The 17,835-nt window shown below is 40.7% G+C and overlaps 1 protein-coding gene across 5 annotated transcripts in view; it reads right to left on the bottom strand.

The window, feature by feature from the left end:
• The window catches only part of Sash1 (SAM and SH3 domain containing 1), a 302,233-nt gene that overhangs the window by 126,909 nt on the left and 157,489 nt on the right, over positions 1-17,835 (bottom strand). For all 5 annotated transcript variants that reach the window (XM_063233026.1, XM_063233027.1, XM_023563591.2 and 2 more), the window contains exon 2: positions 5,021-5,149. In XM_063233026.1, coding sequence (XP_063089096.1) covers positions 5,021-5,149 — 129 coding nt within the window. The remainder of the gene's footprint in view (positions 1-5,020; positions 5,150-17,835) is intronic.

Raw genomic sequence — 17,835 nt, forward strand, 5'->3', positions numbered from 1 at the left:
CCCACCAATCTCTCTGACACTTTTTACTCATGTAACAAGCCCAGGGCGAGGACTCTCACTTGAACATGAAATGGGATGGGAGTGGGGTTACTACAGCCTAAACAAACCCCAAGAATTACCAGTGGTCACAAGAGACACACACTGTCTTACTGCCTCTGTGTTGGTCCAGATCTATATTTGGAATGATTATCTTATATGGAAAGATTAATTTATTAAACTTTAATCTGGAAGCATTAAATTATTAAAATTCCAAGGAATAAAACACCCAGAATCTCCTCACATCATATACAATGATTCTCATATCCCGTTTTACTATTACAATACCCAGCACTTTTATTTATAATTGGGGGTCCCTGAAGACCTGCTAGTCTCTGCCCAGGCTCCCTCTTCATTCAAACAGTCACGATAATGACCTGGCATAAGGTTCAGGCCAAGCTTCACCTGCTGACAAATATGTCATTATCCACGGCATGCTGCCATAGGTGAGGACTCTTCCATCCACCCTGTGTCATATCAACTTGCTTCCTGCCAACATCCAAACAGATTCACTCCCAAAGATGCTGAGGAAGCTAATACTGCTAGTACTAAGAGCCTTGCGCATGTCCCTTTTGCTGGCCGAAGTGTCACTTTAACAGATTGTCTGACTTACCATCACTAGGGATGGGCCCATTATGGACTTGGAAGGCTACTGTCATTTTGGAGTGCAGCTTCCTTCTGCCGAATTCACACATGGTGCTCGGGGAGCTGCCAAATGTGGGGAAATCTGGGCAACTTCCTAATGGTCGCAAGCGCTAATGTCCCAAATCTCCAGCAGAGGCAGAAGGCATCAACCAGACATATCATTCTTTCAGGGCCCATTTGGTGCTAAATAAAAACTCTCCCTATAGTTATAAATTTGACTCAGAATCCCTGTTCATACTGTTAAATCTTTACACTTCTGTACTCCTGTCACCTTCATTAAAACTGGCCCCAAGGACACATTCTTGAACACTTTATTCCAGTTGGGATCCAGGTAATTAGGTCTTAAAGAAGTCGCCTGACATCTAGTCCAGAAAGTTAATTACTAACATAATTTTTTTTTTCAGCATTAAGTCAAGCATCTCTGTGGGAAGGATGTCTTTTTGGTTTGTTCTCAGTTGACATGTAATTAGCTCATAAGGGCATTTTTATTTAACTTTTCAAAGCTGAATATAAATACCTAAATATTTATTCTGCCTATAAAATACTTCCTAGCCAGGAATGGTGGTGAATGCCTATAATCTTAGCACTTGGGAGGCTGAGACAGGAGGAATGCTGTAAGTTTGAGGGCAGCCTAGGCTACAAAGTGAGTTCAAGCCCAGCCTGAACTGCATAGTGAAACCCTATTTCAATAGGTTTAAAAATATAAAAATAAAAAACTTTCTCAAGCCCCAGAAATCATCCAGAGATTTAGAGGTCTGCCACTGAGCTATATCACCAGCCTTTACCAATCAAAGTCGATTCATCTCCAAACTCAGGTCTGTTTTCTAAACTACTTTCTCAAAACACAATATACATTATGCTACTTTGTCCACCATTAAATGTTTTAGGCTCTTAATATTTTGTGACTTCCTCTTACTGCTTTCGGCAAATTATCCCTTCTTGAGGCTGTCTTGTATTTAGCTTTTGCTGGAGTTGCTCATGATCCCAGAAAGAGTATTAAACCTTCACATCTTAGATCCCAGGCTGTCTTACTTAGCAAATAAGGAGGCCGCTTTCCTTCCTGTCCAAATACAGAATTCAAAGACTAGAAATATACTTAAAATTCAGATGCAGTATGGACTAAAAGTCACAGCTTCACAAGGAAAGCAGTTGCCATCAGGAGTCAAATCTATGATGAGCTACTGCTGAGAAGGGAACACTGAGTAAGTTACCAGCACTGCATATGCGGCCTAAATGATGAATTTTCTTAAAACCTTGTCTAACATGGACTTCCCAAGCCATGTGGCTGACACAGGAAACATCCACTTCTTACTTCATCTTCAGCAGTTTAAAAATACCCTTTACAGCCAATCATAGTGGCACATGTAATCCCAGTACTCTAAGAGGCTGAAGCTTGAGGACTGCAAGTTCAAGTCCAGCTGAGACAATGTAGCATGACCTTGTCTCAAAATTTTTTTTGAAATCTTATAAAAGGCTCAGTGTGAAGGCCCTGGGTTTAATCCCCTGTACCCTAGTGGGGGAAAATCCCTTTTATTGCTATGGCTTGCTTGCAATTTCATAGATTTGAATGTGCCAATTTAGGCTCTTATTCCTTTTGTTGGCTGCAACTTAAAGAATGAACAGTCATGCTTCCAAACAAGCTTGAATTAGCTCCCATCAGTTTTACCTACCACCAAGTCCTTACACCTTTGATGGCAACTAATTAAGCTCCTGTGGTGGTATTTTTTCCCCCTCAAGACAGTCTTTTGCTGTTCTGGAACAGAGCTCATCAAATTAGTCCCATCTGTCTAAACAGGAAGGAGTATATTTATCCCACCAATAGGGAGGCTTCCTTTCTCACCTAGAAGTGGCATTCCCAGGTTTCAGAACACCATGGCAGTGACTTTGATAACCCCAACTCTTAGACCAGTTAGATGTCTGTGAAGAGTGGTTTAGTGAGATGTATCAATAATTATCTAGCAATTCACAGTACTCATTTCTATGAACCATGAAAAGTCCAGGAAAACCAAAAAATATTAACATTCCAGGTCAAAATGGCAACACTCCAAAATTAAGGGCTCATGGTATAGCCCAGTGATACAGCCCATACCTACCAGGTGCACAGCTCTGGGCTGAATTCCCAGCATGACCAAAAAATAAAAATAAAAAAGTAAAAACTAAAACGTAATGGTTCAGTTGTTCTGTGGCAGTACTGCCAAAATCAGAGTAGTTTCTCATTAGTTATGCCCTAACAGGAAAGCCTAGTTTTTAAAGCAAAGCATGGGACATGAAGTTATTTTTTTAAAAAGAAATGGGCCCACCATTCACACACTAGAAGACAAAGTCAAGAGGAGAAAATTCCTTGGTAACAATGACACCCCTGTACTTGCCTGAGCCAAGGTCTGGGATGATGGCTTTCTGCCCCCAAGTGACACTTCTCAGCCTCCATCAACTCTATTGAGCTAATGCCAATCCCTGCAGACTACTAAATCAGTGAACAAGAAGAAAAGAGCAAACACTACTATTTGGCAGCCATACTGTTACTTTCGGACTCAGGGATCTTAGGTTGAGCTTAATGAAAGAAATTAACGTACATGAAAACTTCAAGTGCACACTTAAGTGGAAACAGACTGTGTGCACTCAGAACACAAGCACTTGCTGTGCCCCTTCTAAAACAGAACCTTTTATGCAACATAAAAATTATCTGCTTCTATTTAGTTCTAAATCAGGTACCTAATGCTCTGTTCCCAACATAAGTAGACTTACAGAAAATTTTATGGACAGGTAAAGTTTCAATTCAATCAATGCTTTTTAAATTTTTTAAAGACAGAGGAGTGCTGTAAACAAATCCAGGTAGCTCCCATCATAGGAGAGGGTCCTAAAAGGAACTCTCTGGAAGACATATGGAAAGCAGAGATTTTGCTTCCACTTTCCCTCTTTGGAAGGGAATCAGAAGGTCAACACACACAACAACACAATTTGAAAAGCATGGAACTGCCAACTCCAGTCCCTTTGCCTGTAGTCCCAGCTTATAATTCCCACTACCCAGGAGGCTGAACTAGGAGGATCACAATGCAAAGTCGGCCTAGGCAACTTAGTGAAACCAGGCCTCAAAATATAAAATGGTTGGGGATGTAGTTGGGTGGTAGAGCAGTTGCCTAGTTACGGATGAAGTTCTGGACCCAACCAGCACAGGACTAAAATGAATCTAATAGGCAGCAAATCTAAAGGCATAAACATCAAATTTCAGTAAGATATTTTACAGTACAGAACTACCAGCATATGTATGGGTTGTATAGAGAACTGCTGTGCTATTTATTATTTACCCTACACAATACCAAATACTCCACTAGTTATAGCTGCACAGATCTTTACAAATCAGCCAAATGATGTGCAACATCCCTAAGTGAGAAGGCAGCACAGATACATAAAAGTTGGTGACTGCAAAGATTTCAATATCCTGGAATATGAACTATAATGAAATGTTGAGTAAAAACCAAGATATAAGGTTTTAACATATGCAAGAAAACTGTATTGCAAATTTTTAAATGCCCAGAAAAATACCACAAGAAGACTTCTAAAGTAACTACATGTTAATTGCTAGGTAAGACATTACTGGTGACCTACTGATTCTGTAAACTATTTATCTTTCAAAAATAAAAAAAGCAAAGAGAAGAAAAGAAACATGGAGGGTAAGGAAGAAAATAACACAAGCACCCTTTGAGCTTACCAGTTGTGTTGGTTACTTTTTTCTTGTTGCTGAGATAAAATACCTGACCCACAAAGTTAAATAAGAAAAGGTTTATTTAGCTCACAGTTTGTGGAGGTTTCAGTCCATAATCAGCTAGCTCCAAGGCAGGCTGGCATGACAGAGGGCAATAGTTCATGGCAACAGAAGACAGTAAAAATAACAACAGCAGAAGGGGAGAAATGACTCCTTCTATCCCTTATAGTGTATGTAGGTCACACTCACCTTAGATGAGTGTAGCACTCACACCCATAATCCCAGCATTGGACCAGAAATCAGTCACAAATTCTAGAAACCTGTCCCCATGACCACTTGAGGATTTGGGGGGACATCCAGAAACAAACCGTAACACCAGTCCATAGTGCAAACATTCTTTCACCTTACAAATTAAATGAATAAAAATCTAATCTCTTAGTGACTGCAAAGATTTGGCCCTATTACTCCAGCCAATGTGCAATGTATTAAATACGTGTAAGATAACTGCATTGGCCTTTGGTGAGTCTTATTTTTTTGCTGTTCTCAAGTACAGACTGAAGCTCCAGGCACACTGGAGCTGTTAGAAGGACCAAGAGTAAGTAGGAAGTGCACTGCTCAGCAGAAATATATACTTACCACATCGAGGTCCTGGGAAACCCGCCGTTTCCGCAGCTCCTCCATCCTTTCACACACGTCTGAGAAGCACGTATTGTAATAATCTGCGTACTGCTGTGCCAGGTCATCAATGTTTCCCAGGGATCCGTCCTAGGGGAAGAGGATGAAGGAGAAAGACGAAAAAATAAAGGCAGTCAGTTCAGTCCAGCTCAGAAAAGCCCCATGGCCACCTGATCATCCTCTGGACAGCATTTGTAATAGCAATGGCTGATACGTATTAATTACCCTGTGGCCCTGTGCCAGATTGAGTTTTACACATGAGACCTGATCCCCTGGGCATCCCTGAGACAAGATCTGTTCCTTTTCTCACTGTACTGATGGACAAACAAGCTCGACAAATTGAGCAATCGCTGTCAGATGCCAAAGATAACAAGCAAGAAAGCCAGGTCTCCACTGTCTGCTGGCAAAGCATGGCCACCAGCCCACACCTGCCTACCTGGCAGGACAGAGGGAGGAGAGGCCAGGAATGTGCCTCTGACAAAGGCACCCGGAAGCTCATGCCTGGCCATGATTAAACTGCAGGTCCCATTGGAGGACACTTACTGAGAGAGACAGGTGCCAGCTTCCTCTCTGGAACCTGAGTGCAAACTGAGAACCCAGGGTGCCATGAGGAATTCTGCTACTAGACCACACTGCACACCCTGCCACCCCCAGCAACTCTCAGAAAAGTGGAAAATCTTATTCATCAGTCATTAGTGTTCATTCCTCTGCTCATTCTTGAAGCCATTTACATACTAGTTATTCATTAGGTTTATTACATATCCCAAGTACAAGTGGTTGTAAATTTAGCTAAATAAACATGCCATTTGTCTCGGGCCCAGGTATTAGTCCCTGAGCCCAGTGTGACTTTACACCCAGCTCTGACGCCTCGTAATGGTATGTGGCCCGGGATCATTTTTCAATCTGTCAGTCAGAATAGTAACAGGGACCATGAAGGAGCAGCCTGGTAGCAACAAGTTCTTAAGTCTTCTCTAGCTAGATACACTCATCTTGAGACTACCATGTACTCTACGCTTCCTTGAGGGAGTGGATTCTCCAGTACACACTGGGAAAACACACACAGGTGTGACAGAAATGCCACATTTGGGAGGTAAGCTGTTTCTTCTGTCACTTTCTCCATTTAGAATGGCACTTCCTCTCCTCTCCTCTATCTAACAAGATTTCCCTTTGATATGAGTAAGTGACTTGACCAACACAACCAAGGAAAGTATATTTTCCCAGACAACCGAGGAAAATACAAGGTCTTGGTGATCTGCAATGTGCACCCACATTTTCCATGATGCACCACTTGCTGGCATTTTTGGTTACTAATTTTCACGCTTCTCCTATAGCAACACATCTAATACCACAGCACCTCTTTGGTTTCAAGCTGGGAATGGGATTCAGTTTCTCAAAACCCAGCCCTGGTCAGGAAGCCTCAGCCACACAGCAAGCAATTGTCGGACCCACTTCTGCTTTCCCTGATTGTAGGAACCAAAGGAGAGGAGAAACAGAAATTGAAAGAAACTATTTTTTTAGAAATTGCTGTTTCTTTTCCCACCATTAACATGTTCTGCACTTGAAGTTTGTGCCTCCAAGTTCCCAGCACAGAGCCAGGGACATGAAGGACTGTTACAAGGCTGGGAAGATCTCTGAACATGTGAAATGTCTGAGCAAGAGATTGTTCTCTCTACAGCCGGTTTGAGACCTCAGGCTCCACAAAACACATGAGGTGGGAGCCCATCCTCTTCCAAAGATCAGGGTGGAGACAGGTACTTAGCCCACCAGCCCTTCCTTTCCTGCACCAATCAAGAAAACTCCTGGAAAACAGGCTCTTTGGGGGAAGAGGGAAACGAGCCAGAGTATCTTAAGGTATGGTTCTTGAAATGTAACATGATAAAGCAAATTATGATCCTGAGGATTGCTCTAATACATTTCAACAACACATGTCCAATGGCCATGACACCAACACCTACAGGTTTCTCTTCTTCTCCACCTTGCCCAATCTGCCCTTGCCCAAGCCACCAACATAACCTTGTTAAACAGAGATCTAGCCAGGTCTCCCTCTACTGAGACCCTTCCATGCAAGCCCATCACACACTCTGCAAAATAAATCCCTAATATACCTATCCAGCTTTCAGTTCCCTTCACCTCTGGTCCCCAAAAGTTCTAGCACAGTCAAGAAAGAAAACTAAAGCTGGGCCTGATGGCAGATGCCTGCAATCCCAGCATTCTGGGGGGCTGAGGCAGGAGGATCACAAATTCAATCCCAGCCTGGGCAAATTAGCAAGACACTATCTCAAAACTTAAAAAGGACTAGGGATTTGGCTGAGTATAAAGGCCATTGGTTCAATCCCTAGTACCACAAAAAAGGAAGGATGGAAGGAGGGAGGGCAGGTGGTGGGCAGGCAGGGAAAATACCTGAGTCCTAAGTACTGGAGAACAAAGAGGAGGCAAAGCAGGCAGCCTCCCTAACCGCAAAAGAAGGCCCTGAGTAGGCCCTCACCCCTACTCACCTCCCACCGCAGCACACCTAACACCTTGGGAGAACAGAGGGAAATTACTGTAGGAAACTGGGAAGAAAGAGGGGCAGAAGAGCGGCTCCCACAGGGGCATTTGCTCTAACCAGCAGCTAATCCCCTGGCTAGAACATCCCCTCAGGAGGCAGGGTGCAGGGCTCAGTGCTCAGGCCCTTCCAAGAAGACCTGGGCTATTCCTAGGACAAGGGCAACTGGGCGATTTTGACATTAGAGCATCAACCTTTATAATCCAAGGAAGTCGTTCACAATGCGAAGACAGCACTCCCCATTCCTGATCACTTTTACATCTCATGCTTTCCCCACGTGCACAGGAGGGTCAAAGAGCACCTTTCTTCCACCCACCCACCAGGGATCGAACTCACGACCATGCGCTCGCAAGGCAGGCGCTTATGCCACTGAACTAAATCCCCAGCCCAAAGAACACCTTTCTCAATGTGCATTCACTGGCAGAGATGAGAAGATATAGAAAGACTGACTGAGAACCCAGTTCTGAGTTCCATCCTGATTCCCACAAAAACTGGGCTCCTGGTAGATCTTGGGCTCTTAAGAGTTATGTTGGTCTCTCAGGATTGTGATGTTATCTGTCCTCCAGAAACTTGTGCCTTCACCCATCAGGAAAACAACATACCCACCACCTTAGAACAAATACTACACCCCTGTCTTCTAACAGCCAAGAGGATTTGCTACAGAGGTCATACTCATACCTTCCTGTGGATGACTGCTCTTGAATGGAAATCATTTTCTCTCTCTCTCTCTCTCTCTCTCTCTCTCTCTCACACACACACACACACACTAGTCATTATCCTCACCAACACACTTCAATCTAGAAACCTGGCTTATCTGAAAAATTACCAACTCTCGTTTGTGAACTGTCTGACCTGTCACAACTGTCCTCTTAGACTAATCAAGGCCAGCAGAACAATTAAAAGAATATATAACTGGGTATATTCAAACTATGTTTCTTCTCCTCTCACATGTATCTTAAGAACATGTGTCTTCCAAGTTAATGTCTTCCGTGCTAAAGTTTCCATTTTTTTTTCCTATTAGAGAAAAAGTTTAATTTTCCATTCCACTCCAAATTATGCAAAACGCTTTCAAATATTTGGAAGCCTGAAAATATATCTATTGCGCATGAGGAAAAGAGCAGATGTTTAACTCAAGGCAGGCCACAGACGGCCAATATTTCACATGCCCAATATGGCACCATGGCTACTCCTCACGTGACACTCCGCAGGTGATAATTTAAGCCAAGGTGGCACAGCTGCCTTTACATTGGCTCAAATCACTTTCCAGATGTGCAGTAAGCCCCCCTATAATTACCACATTCATCCATCTTGATGATTTAAATGCCAACAAAGGCAAAACAATGTGTGTATTTTAAAAAGCGGGTATCCTCTGTCATCTTCCTGAAACAACTGTTTATATTTCAAATAAACAGAGCCAGTAACCTACCTGGTGGTTTGGGAGAGGAGAGGACCTTGTACATGGTAGGCACATGTATGTACCACTGAGCTGTATAACTCTACCCCTAATTTTCTCTTTATCCACTTAAACCCCAAGCCCTTTAAAACAAAGGAGGAAAAAAGAAACTCTGGCAGATCATCAGTGTTTATGAGTTTGATGCACTTTCACTGGTTACGTGGATCTCTAAACTCATCAAGCTGAACACACTGGGTATGGACAGCCCTTTCTTATGTTCATCATATAAAAGTTTATGCTCTTCCTGGTGGTTTTAAACAAGAACTATCCAGACTCTTTCTGAATAATCTGGCGAAGCTCACATCATTTTTATGCAACTTGTTTTTTCTTTGAGATAGGTAGGGACCTAGTGAATGAAAATCACTCCCACTGGAAGTTTTGGAAACAGAAGTTTGTAAGGAACTTAAACAACGCAGTTAATGTGGTATGAGATGCCACACTTATCAATCCTTTTTCGTGAATATGAAGCCCGTGACTGATTCTAAACTTCTAAGTAAAATAACTTCTAACTCTAATGTGACTTTAAGTCATCTCTCCCTTTACTATAATAACTACCATTATTAAAACACTTAACGCAGTATGCTGGGGGGGGATGGACAGACCTGAGACACAGATGCCTTTTCTCACTGTTTTTTTCAGTATTAAAAGTTTCTAGTTGAGTTTATAACTTGCCTAATCTGTTTCACTTCTTTTTTACTTTTCCCCCTTTGGTTCTCATGTATTAGTCTAAAGCAATGAGTCCAAGTTTAGGACAAGAGGAAAACTTTATTTCCTCAAAAAAATTTAAGCAGATTGTGAAATTCCAAGTCACATTATCTTTTCACAAGAATTTTCCCACGCCTGTATTTAACCAAAAAAGACTTAGATGAAAATTCAAATTTAAGTCTCATTATCTGATAAGAAAAATCTTTTTCTCATTCTTGTCTTTAAAAACAAAAAAAGAGACACATGTGAATGCAAGTTCTCTTTCTTATTACTGCACTGGGTCCCAGCGCCAGTCCACCTGACTATCCGTGGCACTTGATGTAGAACTGTATCCGTGGCCCTCACTCTTAGGGTTAGTTCAGTGGAATTCAAACTTGTGCAGTCAACCTAAGGTCATAGAACTTGTTTATACAAACATACACCTCTCACTGGACCCACATACAGTAAAGATAGAAAGAGAAAGGCTGTTGCATCACACAGTTTACACACGGTGGATTGCTACTGCAATCAAGGAAAAAGGAAACAGCATTCTGGCAGTAATTGGTTTAACGGTATTTCTCTGATTTATCTGAATATACGTCTGCCCCTGGAAAATCTGAAAACAAATATCCATGAAAACAGAAACCATGTGTATCCGTACGTTTGTTATTTTTGCTGTTCTTTCCCAAATGTCATTATGGTTTAGAATATCTCCACAGACTTAAGAGAGGAAAAAGAAGATTTTTCTCTGTGAAAACATCAAGAGATACAAGGTGATCTGCCCTATGCAGATTACATGTAAATAAATGCAAATGAACCTGCGGTGCTCTTATTTTATTATCTAGAAGGACAGAGCCCTGAGGGATAACCCAAATGTTCTGTTATAACTCAAGAGTTGTAGGAAGGAAAGAGAACAGATTTCTGGCTGGTTCATTTTTTCTCTCCTTTTGCATTCATATAAGCACACACATGGTATATTTTATGAGTATAAATTGTGTTGTATTTATATTGCTCCTAGAGAGGAATGGAGAGATACAGATAAAAAATATAAAGATACACAGATATATCCTGCAAGCCAAATTCATCAAAAGAAATCAGTGTACTACAATGAAGGCTTTCTTAAATGACTTCCCAACATGTTTTCATTCTTAATTAGTTTGTTTAAACATTTTGAGGTGACAAATACTTTTGGCAACCTTTCAGGTGAAATTGCTTGCAGCATGAAAAAGACACGAATTCTCATTGCCTTGTAGTTCATCAGATCTGTTCATATCAACTGTCATTATTTCATCCTGTCCTATCCTAGCACGTCATTTTGGAGAAAATCAGAGACAGAGACAGAGAGACACATACAGAGAGAGAGAGAGAGAGAGAGAGAGAGAGAGAGAGAGAGAGAGAGAGAGAGAGACAGGAGACAGAGACGGGAGACAAAGAGAGGGAGGGAAACAGGGTTTGAACTGAAATACAGTTCAAGAAAATGTTTTTAATTCATAACAACTAAAACTATGCACTAAAAGGGCGTATTATGATCATGCTGATGGTGTGGGAAAAAGTGAGAACACGCCACGGCAGGTAGCTGGAGGAAGAGTGTCGTCATATCTTCCACGCAGCTCTCTTCAGAAACACCCAGAACTTGCTACAGTTTATGTCAAACTCTTACTTTCGTAAATGGGCGCAGCTTGAGACCATACTCATAAGTGAAATAAATCAAACTCACATGTATGAACACTGAAGTTTCCCTAGTACAAGAAATGATATAAATAGATAAAATCATGATTCCCCATTATATTGCTTTGAAGCCTTATAATGTTTTCACTCATTAATTGGAATGTTTTTATTCTGGGCTGTTTGATATTATTGTCTATGATGATATGAACAGTTATTCTGAAGAAAACAAGACATCATAATAGCTAATGCTGATTTAATATCATCTTGTTTTGAAGTCCCATCAAACTGTTGTTCTTCTGTCTCCATTGGTTTTATCATGTTGTATCTTATTGGATTTTATTATGTGATAGTATAAACAAAAAAAAATTTATAGGCAAACAGATAATAGAGAAACCATTGTTTCGTTTTCTGTTAGCTGGTTCTAACTACCTTGTGATACTTTCATCCTCTTCAATGGTTTCACACTGTCTTAATATGTTTGATGCTACAGTATATGAAGTTATACCCAAATATTTCAAGGAAAGAGACACTATAGTAACTACTATTAAGTTGGGTTATCTTGTGGTGAAACACTATGTTGCTTAAATGGTTCTGTTCTGACCTGTGTTGTTATGTTATGTCCTCTTTTATCTCAATCCCCCCATTTTTTTAAAGTTTATTTACTTTTTTATTATTTTTTTAATTAAGGGAAAAAATTAAAAAATTAGCAGGATATATTATAGTAACTTTTTGATTTCCTATTAACTTGATTTGAAGCCCTGTATCGCTCTCACCATCTTGTTTTGACTGATTTTACTCTATTCTGTTTTGTTTGATAGTATCAAGATTAGGCAACTACTTTGAAGGCAATAAGATTCACTATGATGCCTATTCTGGTTTGACTATTATCTTCTTTTGAAGTCCTGTAATGTCTCCAATGTTTCGGTTTTATTGGTTTTGTTCTGTACCACTTTGTTCAATTTTATTATACCTGATGATATAGGCAATTCTTTTTAAGATAGCAAGAAGCATTATGGTAACCATTGTTGATCACTTTGTATTCTGTTTTGACATCACGTACTATGTCCATCCTTTGTTTTGACTGACTCTGTTTTGTTTTGTCACATTTGGTTTTATTCTCTTCCAAACAGAAAAAAAAAAAAAAAGTAGTAAGAACTGTGGGAGTAATAAAACCCAAAATGTGTAATTGCTATTATAAAAAAACAGCGGAAAAGTGCTCTAAAGGATATAACTGCAAGTGTGTTTAGGTGTGTAAGATAGATGACCATATTACTAAGTTTTTGGGCTGGGGATTTAGCGCAATGGCTTAAGTGCCTGCCTGGTAAGCGCAAGGTCATGAGTTTGATCCCTACTACCAAAAAAAAAAAAAAAAAAGTACGGCTAAGTTTTTGTTGCATCATTGAACACAACTGTTTGCAGTCTCACTGTTTGAATGTTCACTTTGTATGCTTTAATTTTGTAACTTGAACAACTATTTCTAAGACAATATGTAATCTATAAACTAGTGATTTCTCACTGTTTATTTTTTTGAAATTCTGTATTACTTGTACTCTTTTACTGTTTTGTTCTTTTTTTTCTCTTTAAATAAAATTTTAAAAATAAATAAATATGGCCACGGAGTCCAAGGCCCCACTATTGTGCTCAGGATAGGTCAGCCCCAGTTAACATAAGCCCACTTCTGCAAAAATTGACCAGTCTTCCCTTCCCAAAACTCTGTCAGTTCCTGATTCTAGAGCCATAAACTACAAAACTCTGGAGGCCAGGTGGATATCAGGGGGAAAAGCGGGGGATGGAACCTTTTTAATGTACAAGGGGTAATCTTAATGGCTCATGTTTAAATTTTAAAATGTATTACAATAAGAGACATACTGTCATTTATCCCCCTCAAAATAATCCCCCTCCCATCAAACACACTTCAATCCACTTTCTGAAGTAGTATAGAAGTCCTCTTTCGTGAGCATTTCAGATTTTAAAATATGGTGAATGCTACTGCCAACTGCCATGCAGGGCAGACAGTCTTAAAAACATAATGATGCGTCTTCATCTATGTTATTCACCAGATCAGGCACCATGCAACTTCTGGCTCTTCCTCAAAGTTAATGACCATGAAAAGTGAATGTCTTGAATCAAATCAGGATGTGGAAGACCCATCACAGCACAACTGAAGACACTCACAAAAAGAGGGCTTCCAGAGCTGGTTGAGAGAAGTGTTTTCAAAGTGAAGGGAAATAATTTGGAGGGGATTAATGGTTTGTGTCTTTTACTGTAATGAGAAGCTGTATTTTAGATCACATCTCATACATGTAACTTACTTATGACTATGTATCTGATAATAAGCACTTATAAGATCAATTCACTCTATTTACAACTATGGTTATCAGTATTAAAAACACACACAAAGGAACTAGAGGTGTAGCTCAGTGGTAGAGAATTTGGCTGGTGTTTGTGAGACACTGGGTTTGATTCCCTAGCACCACTATCATAACAAAACAAAACAAAGTACACACTGACATAAGCGTCTAAATGAGATTAAACAAATACAACAAAAATGTTCCACATTCCTTCCTGTCGCCAAATGGATAAGCAGCTGCAGACTGTGACCCATCAGGGGCTTTGTAGGTCAACACTGGTTGGGTCACAGACACACACACCCACTAAAGGCTGCTGCCGTCCTCTGAGTCCAACACTGCACCTAAGTCAGTCCAGGCCAGGAGGCACGGGAATTAGGACGAAGGCAGGATGCGGAAGAGAAGGCGGCTAAGACACAGCCCAGGAGAAAAAGGGCCACAAGGACGGCTGGAACCTACATCAGTTTCTCATCATCCTTGAAACCATGGACGACCTACGGGAGAAACTGAAACTCCTCCCAGAGATCTGCTGACTCCTGGCTCTGCACTCAGGGCCGGGGAAGGAGGGCTGGGAGATCTTGGTGTCTCCTGAGGTAGCACCACTTGTGGCTGGATGAAGTGAAACCCCAGCAGAAGCACCCCCATCTCTTGCTTCCCTCTCTCAGGCCTCAAGCAGTCCAGGCACCTAGAGTGCAAAAGGCTTGCGATTTTCAGCACGAATGTTACTACTAGAATAAATGGAATCAAAAGAAAACCTACTCCACTTTAAAATAAAAACTTTAAAAAAAAAAACAAAAAGACCTCTTCCATGTCCCTAAATGCGAGTGCTTCTATATATCACACCGATTACCCGGTAGGGTGAAGAAGGGATGGCTATAAAGTGTGATTACGTTCTTCGGTTATCAATAGTTTGCAGGCTATCTCATTAACTCAAGTAATACTGACTGAACTCCTACTACAATCCAGGTGCTGTGCTAGATGTGACACACACAAAATAATGTCAACATATATACATGATCACTTTCTACCACTAAACTGAAGAGCAAAGCACATCCTTTAGTTCAGTGCAGTGGCATGGTTAAGTTGTGGGAACTTGTTAAAGGAATTCAGTAAGCTGTATGCACAGTATAAGTTCTCTTTGGAATCAACACATTCCACCAGCTTGAGCCACTGTTGGCACAAGCATGATGGTCCCACTGGACGGCTTTGCCACAGGCAGTACCAAGGGATATACTCCTTTTTCAATCGACCTTTTTTCTAATATGATGAACTAAAAGCTGCTCAATGGCATAGTTACGCATGTTCCACCTGTGGTTCAAGCTGCCTGGTAGTGAGACATAAATTACAGCCTTGTTGTAAACATGTTAAAGGCCCTGAAAGATTCATTCTGCTGGCTATGAGTGAAAAAAAACCTTTAGAATTTGAAAATACATAGAAAGAACAGTAACACTGATAATCAGCTTTTTTTTTTTTTTTTTTTTTGGTCTTTTTGAGACAGGGTCTCTCTGTACAGTTCAGGCAGGCCTTGAGCTCACTTTGTAAACCAGGTTGGTCTCTAACACACAGTGGTCCTCCCGCCTCAGCCTCCCAAATGCTGAGATTACAGGTGTGTGCCACCACGCCCCGCTTGATAATCAATTTTTAAAGAATACAAGCATACTTTTTGGGCCTCCTGATATACACCTACAATCCCAGTAATCTGGGAAACTGAGGTAGAAGGATCACAAGAAGTTCGAGCCCAGCCTGGGCAACTTAGTGAGAACATGTCTCAAAATAAAAGATTTAAAAAGGGGCTAGAGGGGAATTCCCAGTGCAAAGGCCCTGGATTTGCTCCCCTGTACTGTAAATAATAAAAAGATTAGAAAATAAAGAATATGACTACAGATTCAAACTCAAAAAGGACATCTGAATTTTAGACCGGCAATTTTCCATTTCTATCTTGCCCTGAGGTTAACAGAATTACAGGTCTAGAAAGATCACCATTAGTTGGGTGGGGATGAAGTCAATGTTAGACCAGATTCACAGAATTTGATGAGTATGAATCGCACTTTGAGTTTGGTACACAAACCTGAAGCCAAATATTTAATCAATGAACATTTTATTAGGAAAAAGTAATTTATGAGATTCCTAGAATTTTGAAAATGAGTATGTTTATCTCAGAACAATACTGAAATCTCTGGCAATATGATGGACATTATACATTACATTACTCAAATGCTTTGTAAAAATTATATTCTGCCACTCTGAGAATGAAGACTGCACGGTGTGACCCCTTGTGGAATAAGACAGATCTTGACTCTGGTTCACTTCCTCTGCGTCCTCCTAAATGCAACTAGTATGGACCCTGCGAGTTCAGCCAACTGGATCAAAATCGACTGGCAATAGGCCTTGTGCTTGCCATAAAGTTGATTAAACTGTTTCTTGGTGTCACTGCCAAAAATTCCACGTTTTTAAGAACTGACAGGTAATACCTAAAATGTTCCTCTCACATATAAATGGCTTGACACGATACCCAGAGGTGCTTCAACATCATGGGGTCAGAAGGACTGCGGGCACACAGACTGAGCCAGGATTGACAACTCTGGTACTTTAACAAGACTGTTCTTTAACATCTCTGCTTGATACATTTGAAATTTTCCATTGTAAAGAAGTTTTAAAAGATGGCTCTTATTTGTTTATTATTTATTCTCACTAAGAAATGTTGAAGATTTTGAAGGCTGGGGCTTCATCCTTGTTTGCAACCTCAGTACCTAACATCTCAGAACGCCTGAATTTTAAGCTTTGCCTAAGAAGTATCTACAAAAAAATAAAAAAAGAAGTATCTACAAAATGCATAAGTGCATAAACATGCAACACACACGAGGTATGAATGAATTGAAGATGGCAGAACTGATGTCTCACCTTTCTGCGATTACTATAAAAATCATCAAATAATTATGAATTGACAGACTTCCCAATGAGCAAGCATTTTTACATATGTAACAGTGAGTGAACCCTGGTCCCCACTGATCTTACATCGATAATACAGTTCAGAGAATGAGACAATGAAACAAGAACTAAATCATTAGAAATGATGACAAATGAAAGGGGATGGGGCTCCAGGCAGAAAGGCCAACAATTGTAATTCCTCTGTATCACAGCACAAATGTCTCCAGAGGAAAGGTTGCCTGAGGGTAGCTGCACAGGTGTGGAAGTGGGGACATGGAGAGGGGGAGAGAACCAGGCTTGTGGCTTTGTCATGAATTCAATGGCCAGAAAAGGCACAGTGTGAGTGTTACCTCTAAATAGAGTAGGAAATTCGTGCCACTAATTTCAGTGACAACCAAACCACATAGGTTTTGAAAGCTGTGGCTGTGATTTCATTAACCTTGCATTTTGCATAAAAACCTCTTAACCTAGGGCACTTGGCTGGAACCTGTGAACTGATAGTACCTGTCCCTCACCAGCTAGAAAATCTCACTATGAAAGGGAGTCTTTGCCCAGCTACTCTGTTTTATTTCTGTTCAGCTGTGAAGCCACCCATGCTGCTGACACTAATAAAGTGACCCTACAGAAACTGCTGTGAGTCTATCTGCCTCTGTGATCCCCATAAGGAGGGCTCTCACCTCCTTCCCAACAGAAAAGGCTGCAGCTTCACAACAGAAAAGACAGGGTAAATAAACATCCTGTGTGACATTATTAGCCCTCTTTCCAGGTATGTCTGCAGTCAAAGAGAAAAGCTCCCCAGAACCTACATGAATGAGATTCATGCAGAGCCTGAGAACTCCTCCTAAGGGATTAGAAAGTCTTAATGTGAACTTGCAGGGATACAGAACAGTTTCTTACACCAAAAAGACTCAACGGAAAAGCTCTTTAGTGTGGTGGGCTTAAGTCACTCAAGTCTTACAATAATCTTATCCCAACAGAAAAAAGCATTAAGAGCTTTGAAACAAAGACTATATAAAAAGTCCTGCAAACTTGTTGGGATGAATCCTTGGCACTCAGTAGGAAAATCCTAGACGATTGATTCTCTCCCTTGGTCCATGTGTGATAAAAACAAATGTGCCTACAGTGCTGTCACCAAGGAATGCACAGTAAC

Source organism: Cavia porcellus, unplaced genomic scaffold, assembly GCF_034190915.1.
Source record: "Cavia porcellus strain 051 isolate PalLab524CR breed Dunkin Hartley unplaced genomic scaffold, mCavPor4.1 scaffold_22, whole genome shotgun sequence".
NCBI lineage: Eukaryota > Metazoa > Chordata > Mammalia > Rodentia > Caviidae > Cavia > Cavia porcellus.